We start from the raw sequence: 12,235 nt of genomic DNA on the forward strand, positions 1-12,235 counted from the left end.
TCGTGTACAGGACCCATGACGCTACCTTTTCAATTCACATCAAGTTCATCATTGCTGTTCCTTGTCTTCCTCCGAAGACGGGAAAAACGATCGGATAAAATCCCCACTAAGAGGATCGTAAGGGAGGTAGAATTCATCATTCATTTCCACGTGACCTTGGGCAACATCGGAATTTTGGGGGTGGGGGTTGGGATTGGGGTTGGGGTTGGGGTTGAAGTAATTCGGGAGAAGCTCGCCGTCGAGAGGATTCTGATGTCCAAAGAGGTTCAGATCTTCCATAGGCATGGTGAAGTAGTCACCGGACGGGAGTGCGAATGTATTGCCGGACTCGATAGGTGCAAGAGGCGAGATTCTTGCCGGGACGTAGTCTTGATGGTTCTGCGTAGGGAGGTCGTCGGTGTTGTATTTCATGCCGCTTGCCAAATTTCGGAAGCTGGTGTCGCACAGTTGCCATGCTCGCCTCGAGCCAATGCTACGTTCTGACATGGCGAAGAACCAGCGGATGCACTTCTTGGTGAGTGACACTATGGTTTTCTCTTGTTCAGGGACATGCACGCAACCGAACGAGAGCTCGAGGAGGAACACTGTCGCGGCCTGCATTAGATACCGCAGCACGCTCCACCATGGGCACACCTGGTAGAGTTGGATGACATCTGGCTCGTCTGGTATCAGCTCTAGCATTCGAGATGCTGCATCAATTGTTGTCAAGGCCATGTTGTGACTGAAGGTTTGAGGGGATTTGGGCCGACGATTATCACGTCGGCAAAGGCAGGGGCGTCCTAGCGTGATTTTTGCGCTGTAGTAATGAAATGCGAGAAACAATTTACAACGCAGCTGGTCTGGGCTATCGTTAGTGTTCTCCTCTGTGAAATCCAGGGCTCGAGGAAGACTGGACTTCCACATATCGATCCGAATTCTCATTTCGTCGAGGCGGCTCTCAATATCGGTCCAAGGCAGCAGAGTGCAGGTCGTGGTATAGACTTTGTTGATGATTTCCTGTGTGACGACTGTCAGGTCACTGTAGTAAAGATAACATAGGCCGAAGTTTATTGGTAAGTTTTTGAGCCATGACTGGTCTCGTAGGCGCGGGTCGTGGTGTTCGTTCTTGCTTCCTGTTGGTCGAATCCATGAACTAGCCATCACGTTGTTGATCAAAGCGTCTCGGAGGGTTGAATTGTTGAGGACTTCGGCAGCAGCGGGGTTTTCTTGGAGTTGTTCTTCTTCGAACGGAAGGGGCAATGGCGTAGCATAACCTCCTTCAAGACTGTATATCGAACGACCCGTCATAGCACCCAGCATGTGTTCAAAGCTGTACAGGCACCACCAGACCCGGTATCGCGCTTCCTTGGTGATGCTCGGGGTCTTGGAACTGGTGATTTTCAAGTTGATACCGAGGGTGATGGCAGAACGAATTGCCAGCGCCGATATTCTCCATGCCCTATCGAAAATGCGTCAGTCAGTATGGTTCCACCATTGAAAGTTGGTGTGCAGTTCACGAGCCGTCACAAACCTGTTAATCTGATCAGCTGCAAGTAAATAGAAAGCAGTCAAGCCTTCGACCTGCACCTGTTGGAGATCGGGGTGGTTGAAAAGAACGTCGCTGTTCATACTGAGCATTCGGGCTCTGGTCAGGTAAACAAGGTGGTCGTTGTCCTCGCCTCGCCAAGAGGCATTGACTAGGTGAGCGTGTTTTGCGGCAATTGCGAATATTACGTTGACTATGGCTAACCACTTATCTCCCGGTCGGGGACGGTCCGGCCGCGAGTTGTCGTAGTAAGTCCGGTACTGATTGCGGAAAAGGGATCTGCTGAGGATGGGGAAGAATGGGTGGGTCGTAGTGAAGTAGTCATCGAAAAGTCGGTCGGCGAGGTATCTTGACGGCATTTCATACTTCTGAACAGGGCCAGGTACACTGATATCGAGGTCGTCCAGGTGATAGTTCATGCTGTGGAGAGAGAAGCCATCCTTGGGCTCTTCGGGGTCGGAGTTGTTAGCTTCGTGCGATCCAGCTTGTCCTTGGGCTCGCTGTTCTGCTTCTCGTTGCACCCGTTGCATCCAGGTGATTTCCGAGGTTTTGCCCATGACGCCTGTTGCCCGAGAACGATCTGTCCGATTGGGATCTTCGTTGATTTGGTCAATGCCGTCCAGTGAGCCGATGGAGGACATGGGAGATGGCTCTTCCGCTTCCGCATCATTTGGCGGCGGTGGAAGGAAAGTCTGGTTGCTGGATGCACCGTCTCCCCCCGGAAGCCATGCTGTACTCAGCCATTGGTAATTAGTAGCAGTGCAGGGAAAGGCCATGCAGATAACACATACCTTGAGCAGTAAAGTCTGAAGCCATCCTGCCGTTTGAGAATCGGCAGCATTGCGGAGTTCAGTCAGAAATTTTTCATAGTCCTGGACTTCTTCGGACAACTTGTCCAGCTCCCTATAAGGGTGTTTTTCTTCGTTAGCAGATATCCACAGGAAAATAAGATACGCCGAATACATGTCATGTGCTCGGCTGGGGAGCTTTCACGCACTTTTTCATTTTATCTCGCCATCCTACTGGATATTGGCAGGGGACTCTCAGTTCTCGACATTGGCGACACACCGGGGTGTCACCGCTGCATTTTGTTTTCCGTTGTCTACACGACTCGCACGCTCGCGGGACTCGACGGTTGTAACGAGGAGTATAGCCGGGCGGCTGGCGCGGGATAGCAACTTTTGAAGTGGAAGCCGAATTGGAACTTCGCAGCGTCGGCGTTGAATTGGAGCCCTTGGTAGCTTGCCCTTTGGAGGTTGATCCTAACATTGATGGCCGACTTGGGGGTGGCCGGAGCACTATGCAGCTCCTTTTGCGAGACCCCCTCATTCTGAGAACTTGTGCTCTCACTTGGTGTATTGGAAATTTTTGTTGGAGGATGTTCGCCCGTCATGGGAGCTACACTCTATACAGTGAAAATCAGGAGGACTGGAATTTATCTGCGCTACGAGGCTATTGAGCTTTAACAACTTCAGTTGCGGGTGCGACACTATGAATTCCGGCTAGCGGTGCCGCCAATCAGCGCGGGCGCCCGGGGAGAAGTACAGCTTGGATGGAGACTTGTGCCCTAACGGCAGGGGGAACAGTTCGACTGTCGATCTTTAGATATGCATCGGCTCGATGCTACCGAACACCATCGATAGGCTCAGAATTTGCCTGTCGATTCGAGAACCATGTCGCATGGCACGGCTTGCGATTGCCGTGAGGCTTGTACACCCCCGCCGCCACATTGCGGCTTTTAGGGAGTGGGGGAGGTGTCATACAGTGGGCTGATTGCCTCAAGGAAGGGGACTGAGAGCACTGTATCCAGTTCGGCTGATCAAAGCAAGGGCGCATGGTCATTGGCTGGTAACTGACAGCCTTTGGCCCAGCTCACTTGGCTATGGCCTTCACGGCTTCAAGTTTGGGAGAGCACCACGGTATTCCATGGCCGGTTTCTCATACTCAAACACCGACTGTAGGGAGCAGACCCCGTAGGGGCTGCACACATCGCCACTGTGCCCAGTGCGAAAACCCTGCTTCCCGATAGAGCGTTACATGGAGAAGGGATGACTTATCCCAGTGCCGCCTTGGAAGGTGCCAGTCGAAGGAGATAAATATCACGAATCAAAAGCTTCATTCCGGAAGAAGTACCCTGGCTCCCCGTTCCGGGTGCATGATTGGCGGGTTCCGGACCTGTCAAATGTGACGTCTGATTGGCGGGTCGTGAAGTAAACACCACTTCACGAAGTTTCTGACATACCCATGGCCCACAGCGCAATGTTGGACTCAATTCTTCATAAAATCTCAAACATGCACTGACCCGACAGTCTGGCACCTGTTCCGCTCGAGCCCGAGAAAAAATTTTCACCGCTATTCAGATAGGCTCGAAGGTGGTACAAGTTGGGTGCCTCAAGAATGTATCAAAGCGTATTAGAAATTACTGGTAGTTGGGAAGGGCAGGCGGCGGGGTTGGTCCGTGGGAGATGTGTCAGAGCTGTGGCGGCTTTTATCTCCTCTGTCGCTATTGACTCCGTGGCAGGTACAAGATCCTTCTAGACTATTCAAGAATGCTCAACCACTGTCGATCCATGGCACTTATGCTCAAAAAGCTAAGAAAATGATATGATAAAGATTCCGCTAATTTGTCATCGAGTTAATAATTCGACTTAATGATTAATAATTTACTTCACGAAACTAGTTAACTATGGTCTAACTAGTCTTTTCAAGGCTGCCATGAGTCATTTGGGTAATGACTCTCGGTCCCGGCTGACTAGGCCTGGAACGCTGGTATCCCTCGGGCACCATCAATGCCCATAGAACAGCCACATTTCCCCACAAAAATGCACGGACTATACCTTGTACTGAATAAAAGTAAACTGTCGCCATACTTGGTCTTGTGTTTACTGTTCCTGATGATTTTCATACAATGGGTTGGTCCTCGCGTTTCCTAACGCGCCTCGAAAGCGCTGGTCTTGGCACGGGCCACGCCGCTTCGGGAGCTCCAAACAAATCAGTGTCGTCACCTCCTGAATTAGGGTCCCTCTCCCTCTCTCCAACGCACCATGGCTCCCAAGAGCGCGAAACCTACCAGCGACGAGCTTCTGGCTCAGTTCGACAACCTCGACGTCGAAGAGTCCTCCAAAGACTCCCAGTCTACCCCGGCTGCCCCCGAAGCCAAGGCCGAGCATGAGGACATCCTAGCTGAGATGGAAAACCTAACTGCACAGCGTCCCAGCAGCGGCGCTGGCACTCCCCGTCTCTCAGCAGATAGATCACGATCATCTGCGCGGTCACCACGGCCCAGTGCAACCAGTGAACGACACGAAGAGAAAACAAGTACCCGCCCTTCGGAAGATGCAGGTCGATCGTCTCGCGCAGCCAAACAAGAACAACCAAAGCAAGAAGCAGAGACCGCTACCCAAGGGGTGGATGGTGGGGTGGTTTCTTCGCAACAGCCACAGCGACCGCTGGTGCTGCTTTGAAACAGGCTGAGGCTGCAGTCAAGGAGATCCAGAACAATGAAGAAGCCCAACGCTGGGCTGAGCAGGTCAAGAGCAATGTAGGAGCTCTACAGGCATACGGTATGCTCACCCACTATATAGAAGACATCACCTTGTCCGGGTCTTAACTTTTGATTGTTTTTCTTTTTGCTTTTCCAGGTGGTGAGCTTCGCAACATCGCGATGCCTACATTCACGAACATCTTGCACACCCTTGCACCCCCTATCTCATCTCACGAACGCCTCCAAATCCACGTCACTCACGATCTGTCCGGATACCCCGGCGTCGACCCACTCGTATACGCTGTGTTTTCGCGAGTCATGGCCCAAGTGGAAGGCGGCGACCTGCTCGTGATCCAACGCGGCCAGGAATCAGCACCCAAGCGCGGCCTCGATATAGGCGGTTACATCTCCACTGCAGGATGGAATGATGGGCCCTGGTGGCGCACCGTGACCCCCGGCCAGCCGCGCAGTGTGAACGCCGTGCCCGGCGCGGTTGAAGCATCCAAGCTCGCGCGAGCTAGCGCCGAGTCCTACGCTACAGAATACTTTGCGTCGCGCGGTGGTATCGAGGCGGCTGCTAAGCAGGCTACAGAGGTGTTGAGCGAGTCGAATCCTGTTCGCAGCAGCGACATCTTCCTCGCTATCCAGGCGATTAGCCAGACCGTCTCAAAGGATCTGTTCCAGGCTGGTGCTTCGAGTGAGAAGGAGCCTGCATCGAAAGTTGAGTCTGAGGAGGCAGAGGAGGAGATCTCTTTCGCTATCTACCTACATGACCCTGTGCACGGCATTGCGTTCAACACTATTTCGCAGAGCGTGCCGCAGAAGTGGATTGAGTGGCTTGATGCTTCTGCCCCAGTTGTTGATCCCGAGTCTGAAGATGCGCAGGCTCCCCGGGCGGTGACGCCTGAAGCCATTGTTGAGATTGTGGAGAGCGGCGGTGTCGACCCCCGTGAGTGGGTTGCAGAGTGGATCGAGGAGACGCTCTCCTTGGCCTCTGGCATCGTTGCGCAGCGGTACGTGGCTCGCCGTATGGGCGTTGGCGAGAGTGGACTCGGTAAGGGCAAGATGCGTGCTGAGCAGGCCAACACCATCGAGAGCGGAGCTGGCGAAGCTGCCCGTGCTCTCTAGATAGACTTGCCCCTGTTGGTTCCTGTTTCCATCTGACTACTCATATGATACACCCCTATCTGTACCATTTCGTTTTTCGTTCTTTCTCCAGCACCAGCGCGCTTGCTGAGTTTATATATCACCGGCGACGATACTCCGCAAATTAGGTACCCACATTCTATGTGTGCCAGTCTAATTCTTTCCTATCCTATATACAAAGCGCCTTGAGAAGAGTGCTCCCTCAAAAGTCTAGATCGAATCGAGATGCTCCAGTATGCAATCAAAACCCCCTGCGCCTGGGAACATGGAACGTAACGAAAAACAGGTATTAGCATATCCATCGTGCACTTGCATCGGCCTACTTATCTAGATACAAGGGCCCGTCGAGATCAGGAACATGCCAGAAATTGGCACGCAGAGCAGTCACACTAGATAGATAGTTAGCTTGGAAATATCCATAGCAAAAACTCCGAATCCAATAACCTGAAAAAAAAAAAGGAAAAAAGAAAAAAAAAAAAAAAACAGACAAAAACATACCTTGTTGACCCATTCAACACCGTATGCGCATCGGTGCCCTCCTCGCTCTCCTGCAGCCTCTTCTTCATATCAGATAAATCAGCAGACCACTTAAATTGGCGCTGCCTCAGCTTAGGCGCCGCATGCCCATTAACCCCATTGACCCCATTGACCCCATTGACGCCGTTCGCGGCCCCATTCGCCAGCTTCTTTGACTCCCCAGCCTCGGCATACAAACAACCACGGGACCAGTAATACGGCAGCGTACGAGTATAGCACACAGGCCTAGACTCTACGTCCTCGCGCATGGGAATATTCAGATTATACAGCTCCACGCGCTCATCCCAATTCCTCCACAGATGATCCACGATGCGCACCGCCAAGCGGGCCGCCGCCGCGATAACCTCGTCCGTCTGCGGGTCCTTACTTCCAAACGAGATCGCAATGCCGCGCTTACTGCAGAAGACGGCCTCGAGCGCGCCGCCGACAGTCCCCGAGGACAGGTTGTAGATCGTGGAGGCGTTGCGGCCGTGGTTAGGCCCGGACACGACAAGGTCGACCGGGGGCCGGTCAGGGAAGAGGTTATACAGCCCCAACTGGGCGCAGCTGGCAGGAGTACCGTTCTGGATGACGACCCATTCGGGCTGCAGGTCATCGCTTGGCGGGGTGAAGGACTCGTCCCAGGAGCCGTCCGGGCCGAAGGAATCTGGATGCACGAAGGTGGCTGTCAATTCGGCCTCGATGAGATGAGCTTTACCGATCCATGAGCGGGAGGAGGCGGGAATGGCGACGGAGACGAGGTGGCCGGCGGCCTGGAGCTCGTCGACTAATGGACGGATGTACGGGGAGAGCCTCTCGTTAGGTGGACCATCGTCGTTGACGACCTGCACATATGGTGTCAATTTGACGCTTGTTTTGGGCTCTTTTTGGGGGCGGCCCTGATAGCAGTTGCAAATGAGAAGCTTGGCAGCTTATCGTGGACAGGGATTCATAGATCGAAGGGGAGGGTCATGATCGACCTGACTCCCGAATTTCAAGTTTCTTTTGCTTTTTGCGAGAATTGCCCATCTCTTGGCAGTCGACCAGGTGGCTCTGAACACAGGGGAAAAAAGGCATCTCATGCCCGAAAAGAAAAGAAATGGGGTCGTCAAACACAATGGACTTACCAGGATGTGCATGGCGACGGTGGTCGTGCAATGCCGCCAAGAGCCGAATCAAAATCCAGGAATCCTTCTGCGCCGGTGCCAGTGGTCTCGAGGTCAACTTAGAAGCGGCGATTGGAGATCCTACTTTCATGCGCTAGAGCAAACCTCCCTGGACTTCTAGTCTTATAAAAACGCAAAGGATAAGGACTGAGCCATGGCAGGCAAAGGCATCTGAGATTACCGGACCGGTGTCCACGGTGAAGCTGTTCAGGCGGGGAGCGGCAATTGGGGACGAATATGCCCGGATGTAGGCTGCGGTGAGCCGATCGCGTGGGGCTTCACGTTGAATATAGAACTGCCGACATATGAAGGAGTCATCGCTAGAGGCCAAGAGCCAAGCGAGAAACTACTAGTATGTCTGATCAGAAATTTGGAATCGACAGAGACCTTAGGCTACTTCAAACCCAAAACTCAATATATCCAGTCGCTATTGTTCAACGAAGCCGGTAGACTTCCGCGCCGCTATTCCCTTTCCAGTCGTGGTGCCCATCAAAGGCAGGACTGCAGAATACCCTTCCCTGGTAGCCTTCTACGTACACTCTGGACTGGTCCAGGAGAAAATTTGGGTTTCTGTGGTTCTGTTCCTGTACCTGTGGGAGGGTTATAATGGGATTGTATTGACTCTTAAGAGTTGATTAGGGCACAGTTGCCAACGCATATATATGCGTCCTGATCGTATGGCAAAGCGGGGAATACCCAGGTAGCTTCCTTACTGTTCATCGCATGCATGTCAGCTATCCCAATGACAGCGCCGCGTGACTCCACGGTCCTCGCAGTATCAGGAACAATGACTCGATCGCCTCGCGTAAGGCGAACCCACCCAATCCACCTCGTGCGCGGCGATCCGTCGGGTTTTACGAGGCTGTCTGTCCTCCGGAGTACTTGGGGCCGCTTGGCGCGCCTCGCCTGCCAAACAGCACGCAAGCACCGCAAGAGTAGCGAAATGGATATCGATAGACTTGAAATTGCAGCAGCAACAAATTCCAACCGTCCTCAATAACAGAAGGGCCCGCCGTGAGGCCCTGTAGAGCATCTTAACGGGCGGTCTGTGCGTCGCAGCGCTAGAGTCGATCGCAAGGTAAAACTTTTGTGGTGGGGAATCCCGTCCTTCCTCCCCTCGTGCAATTCCATCATTCCTCCATCTCGCCCCCATCGCGTCTACCCTACATCTACCCTCGACACTGCTCGCCCCGGACCGTTCGCCCCTTCTGGTCTTCTTCTGCGCTTCTCGACTATCGCCTCGCCGCTCCTCCCACCCCAACGCGATCTTGACCTACTCAGCCTGGTCGGCTCCGTCAACCACCCCATCTTCCAATATTTTGCGTATCCTGTATGGACAGTGGAAGCACTGGAGCGGCAGCGGGGATCGACCCCAACATTCTCGATAATTGGCAATCCGACGGAGCTTTCTCCGTCAACCCATGGGAGCATTTAGGTTACGAACAGCCGCTAGAGTGGGACAACAGCCAGGACTCGAGCCAGTGCGCCGATGTTGCTGATCTAGGCGGCTATCATGACTCGCTAGCTACCTCGTTGCTGGATCGCACGGGCGAGTTACAGCATCTAGCAGACAGGTGCGTGCCGCGCGGATCTGCTGATTCTCGTGAGGTTCCAAATTGCTGATCGTCATTGCATATTCCAGGAAGCACGATGTGATATCAGACGCCTATAACTATGATGGCACCGGCGAGGGCACGGGGAGTGGGACGATTAGTCCACAGACCTTGCCCTCTTCGGCCGATGACAACTTCCATGCTGACGAAGCGTGGCCGCAGTTCCAGCTTTTCAACTCTGTTGCTGCGAGCATGGCCCTCGAGGCGCCTCTTATGCAGTCTTCTGGCAAGACAGCAGGCCTCTCAAATGATGCAGTGATTTTAGAGGACATGGGCGAAGTGCACCAGGGACAGGGCTTCCCGGATGCCGCAGCTGAGGCAATGATGTTTCAGCAAATGCCCTCAACCTTCCAAATGATGCCGGACGATTGGTCTAATCAAGAAAGCATCAATTCGGAGAATATTCCGGTACAGGCCTCTGTTCCGTTGCCCATGGCTCCTGAAAATGAGACCAAAAAGCAACCTTTGCGTGATCTCCAGACTTCTCCCCAGTACTGGCCGCATGACATTGAGGCGCAGGTTCCGGCTACACAGCTGTCGCCCGTATCGATGGTTAGCCCGCTAAACAATGCTCAGCCTGCTCAGGAACGCTTCCAGTTCAAATCGGAGAACTCGTCTGTCTCAGGTGATATGTCTGGCATGTTCGAGCGCTCCTACTCTGCCACCAGTGAAGATCCGTCAGTATTTGCGCGGCATCAGTTGGATGACGGGCCGGACTGGCAAATCGATTTCGCGGAAAGCAACTCCCCGGGGGCCGTCTGCGGTGGGAAAACAACTGCCTTCATGGTGAGCGAGACCCCGTCAGAATCGTTGCTGAGCACAATGCCATCTCGACCGAAGGGCTCATCCCATCAGCGAAATGGGAGTCGGCCCATGCCTCTTGCCGTGCAGTCTGCGGGGGCGGTCCGGAAACGCAAAAACCGCAGCGCCCAGGGTTCCATTGACCTTGGCCCTTCGCAGCCTTTGCAGATTGTCCAAGAAGACGGACAGGGTGGCTCTATTGCTTCTGCAGATTTTGTCTCTCCTCCTCGGGGCTCGTCGGAAGGGTCCTCTGAGTATGGTTGGAAGAGCAAATGCTGGTCTCCGCCGGAAGAATAAGGACACCTGCGTTCAATGCCGACTAAACAAGCGCAAAGTAAGCTTACTGCCAGTCCCCCTAGCAACGTTCAAAAGCTCATGTTTTATCATCAGTGCGATGGAAGCTCTCCTTGCGATGCTTGTCGCCCGACGCTGCACGAACAACCTTGTGCGCGTGCCTGCTTCTCCAGCATTGTCGAATTCGGAACTTGCAATTATATCTGTAAGTAAACCCCGCACCCGATAAGAGATCCGTAACCCTGACACTTTTAGCCCAACGAGCTGTCAACCACCCAACCCTAGACGGCGGAAGGAAGCGCATGGAAATCCCGTCGGAATTTGACTTGGGGCAACTTTTAGCCTTCCTCGCCGAGCGCCAAGGGCGGTTCAACATTCGGGCCAGCCAAGCGTGGGGTTCTCTGTATGTTCTCGACCTGGGAGAAGCATACAAGTTCTTGAAGAGCCTAAGCGAACACAATGGCAACTCGAAATCAACCTTCCTTGAGTTCATCGACCGTCGAATCGTCGAATCTAAGGACAAATCGAAAAATTGGTTGACCTGCGTTAAGGACTGCGATCCACTGACGCAAGCATATGTGAGTTCAGGCTACCTTTTTCGGATTCTTTTCTCTCCCGCTGACATTATAAGACTCTACTGTCACAATGGAACAATATGCCCAGCCGCGCAAAGTACACGTTTGTTCCTCTCGACGCCAATGGTCAAGAGCGAGACATGGACATCAATAGCCCTGAGGATCAACGTGACATCCTCCTGGCAGCTCAGCTATCTCGAATTGTCTGCCGCATGATGGAAGTCGAAGGCTTCCGCAAACTGGAGCGGGATTTTTACAACATCAAGTGGAAGCAAATCTCGCACGAAACCCACATTCGCTTCCTCAGGGAACTTGGCCACATTCTTCTCTCTCTCCGCTGGCGTGTATCCTGGTGGAAATGCCTAGGTGACGGTAGCAAGACCCCCGATCCTACTCAGCAGCACTACGTCGACCGGGTGGAGCTGCTCTGCCGTATCTTGTACGTTTACTACACATGTGTTCTGGCGAAGCTGCCCTCGTGGTCCACTTCCGATGTTCCCAAGGGCACCTGGTCTTCATATGCGGACTCGGAGAACGCAATCTGGGATGATTTCCCCTCGGATCCCTCTGATAACGGCTTCCACTCGTGGATGGATCGGGGCCAAGACCTCATTGAGCAGGCGGGCGTTCCTGCCAAGGTGGCGAAGCTATAGCTGGAGAGAATTGCTCTTCCATGGATTCAAGCGTGACGGACTGGAGTTGGACATAATAGATACCCTTTCTTTTTCTTCTTCTTTTCCATATTTTCCTGTCTTACTTTTTACCTTTATCATATGTTTACATATGGACATTTACCCCCCCCCCCCCCGGCCTTGCACGGATCACGACTATACAACAAATTATCACGATTCACGAATACTTGCCTCAAATTACAAGAATATGTTTGACTATGGCTACAGATTGCAGCCTTGGATTTAGGTACTATTTCTACTGTAGTTGCACGTGGAGATATCTTACATCTCTCTGGGTACTCGAGTAACTCGATTGGATTTGTTGCAAATATATTCGTTTGCCTAGCCTGACACAAAGAACGGGGTATATGAAACTCGCGAAACGTATCGCTCCGACATTCTAGCTGCTAGGAGACATGCCTCGAGAGCTCCTCGTCCTCGTCC

General features: G+C 53.0%; 6 protein-coding genes across 6 annotated transcripts; 3 read left to right on the forward strand and 3 right to left on the reverse strand.

Annotated features, from left to right (window-relative positions):
• Nucleotides 1-48: 48 nt before the first annotated feature.
• Nucleotides 49-2,490, reverse strand: N7468_001081 (fungal specific transcription factor domain-containing protein; the record flags this gene model as incomplete). The annotated part of the gene is made up of 2 exons (XM_058470378.1): nt 49-1,438; nt 1,511-2,490. The coding sequence occupies 2 exons, from the start codon at nt 2,488-2,490 to the stop codon at nt 49-51; spliced, it is 2,370 nt and encodes a 789-aa protein (XP_058333519.1).
• A 137-nt stretch (nt 2,491-2,627) lies between these two features.
• N7468_001082 (uncharacterized protein) lies at nt 2,628-2,918 on the reverse strand (the record flags this gene model as incomplete). Its single annotated transcript, XM_058470379.1, has 1 exon — nt 2,628-2,918. The coding sequence occupies one exon, from the start codon at nt 2,916-2,918 to the stop codon at nt 2,628-2,630; it is 291 nt and encodes a 96-aa protein (XP_058333520.1).
• Nucleotides 2,919-4,569: 1,651 nt separating this feature from the next.
• Nucleotides 4,570-6,137, forward strand: N7468_001083 (DUF5427 domain-containing protein MTC1; the record flags this gene model as incomplete). Its single annotated transcript, XM_058470380.1, has 3 exons — nt 4,570-4,939; nt 4,963-5,088; nt 5,167-6,137. 3 exons carry the CDS (start codon nt 4,570-4,572, stop codon nt 6,135-6,137), a joined length of 1,467 nt encoding a protein of 488 aa, XP_058333521.1.
• Nucleotides 6,138-6,474: 337 nt separating this feature from the next.
• N7468_001084 (5'/3'-nucleotidase SurE) lies at nt 6,475-7,810 on the reverse strand (the record flags this gene model as incomplete). The annotated part of the gene is made up of 3 exons (XM_058470381.1): nt 6,475-6,544; nt 6,654-7,570; nt 7,799-7,810. The coding sequence occupies 3 exons, from the start codon at nt 7,808-7,810 to the stop codon at nt 6,475-6,477; spliced, it is 999 nt and encodes a 332-aa protein (XP_058333522.1).
• A 769-nt stretch (nt 7,811-8,579) lies between these two features.
• Nucleotides 8,580-8,837, forward strand: N7468_001085 (uncharacterized protein; the record flags this gene model as incomplete). Its single annotated transcript, XM_058470382.1, has 1 exon — nt 8,580-8,837. One exon carries the CDS (start codon nt 8,580-8,582, stop codon nt 8,835-8,837), a length of 258 nt encoding a protein of 85 aa, XP_058333523.1.
• Nucleotides 8,838-9,169: 332 nt separating this feature from the next.
• N7468_001086 (uncharacterized protein) lies at nt 9,170-11,773 on the forward strand (the record flags this gene model as incomplete). Its single annotated transcript, XM_058470383.1, has 5 exons — nt 9,170-9,411; nt 9,480-10,505; nt 10,587-10,750; nt 10,801-11,123; nt 11,177-11,773. 5 exons carry the CDS (start codon nt 9,170-9,172, stop codon nt 11,771-11,773), a joined length of 2,352 nt encoding a protein of 783 aa, XP_058333524.1.
• Between the last annotated feature and the right edge of the window lie 462 nt (nt 11,774-12,235).

The sequence above is a fragment of the Penicillium chermesinum genome (assembly GCF_028974085.1).
Source record: "Penicillium chermesinum strain IBT 19713 chromosome Unknown utg000002l:1.0-5270490.0:1.0-5274688.0, whole genome shotgun sequence".
Taxonomy (NCBI): domain Eukaryota; kingdom Fungi; phylum Ascomycota; class Eurotiomycetes; order Eurotiales; family Aspergillaceae; genus Penicillium; species Penicillium chermesinum.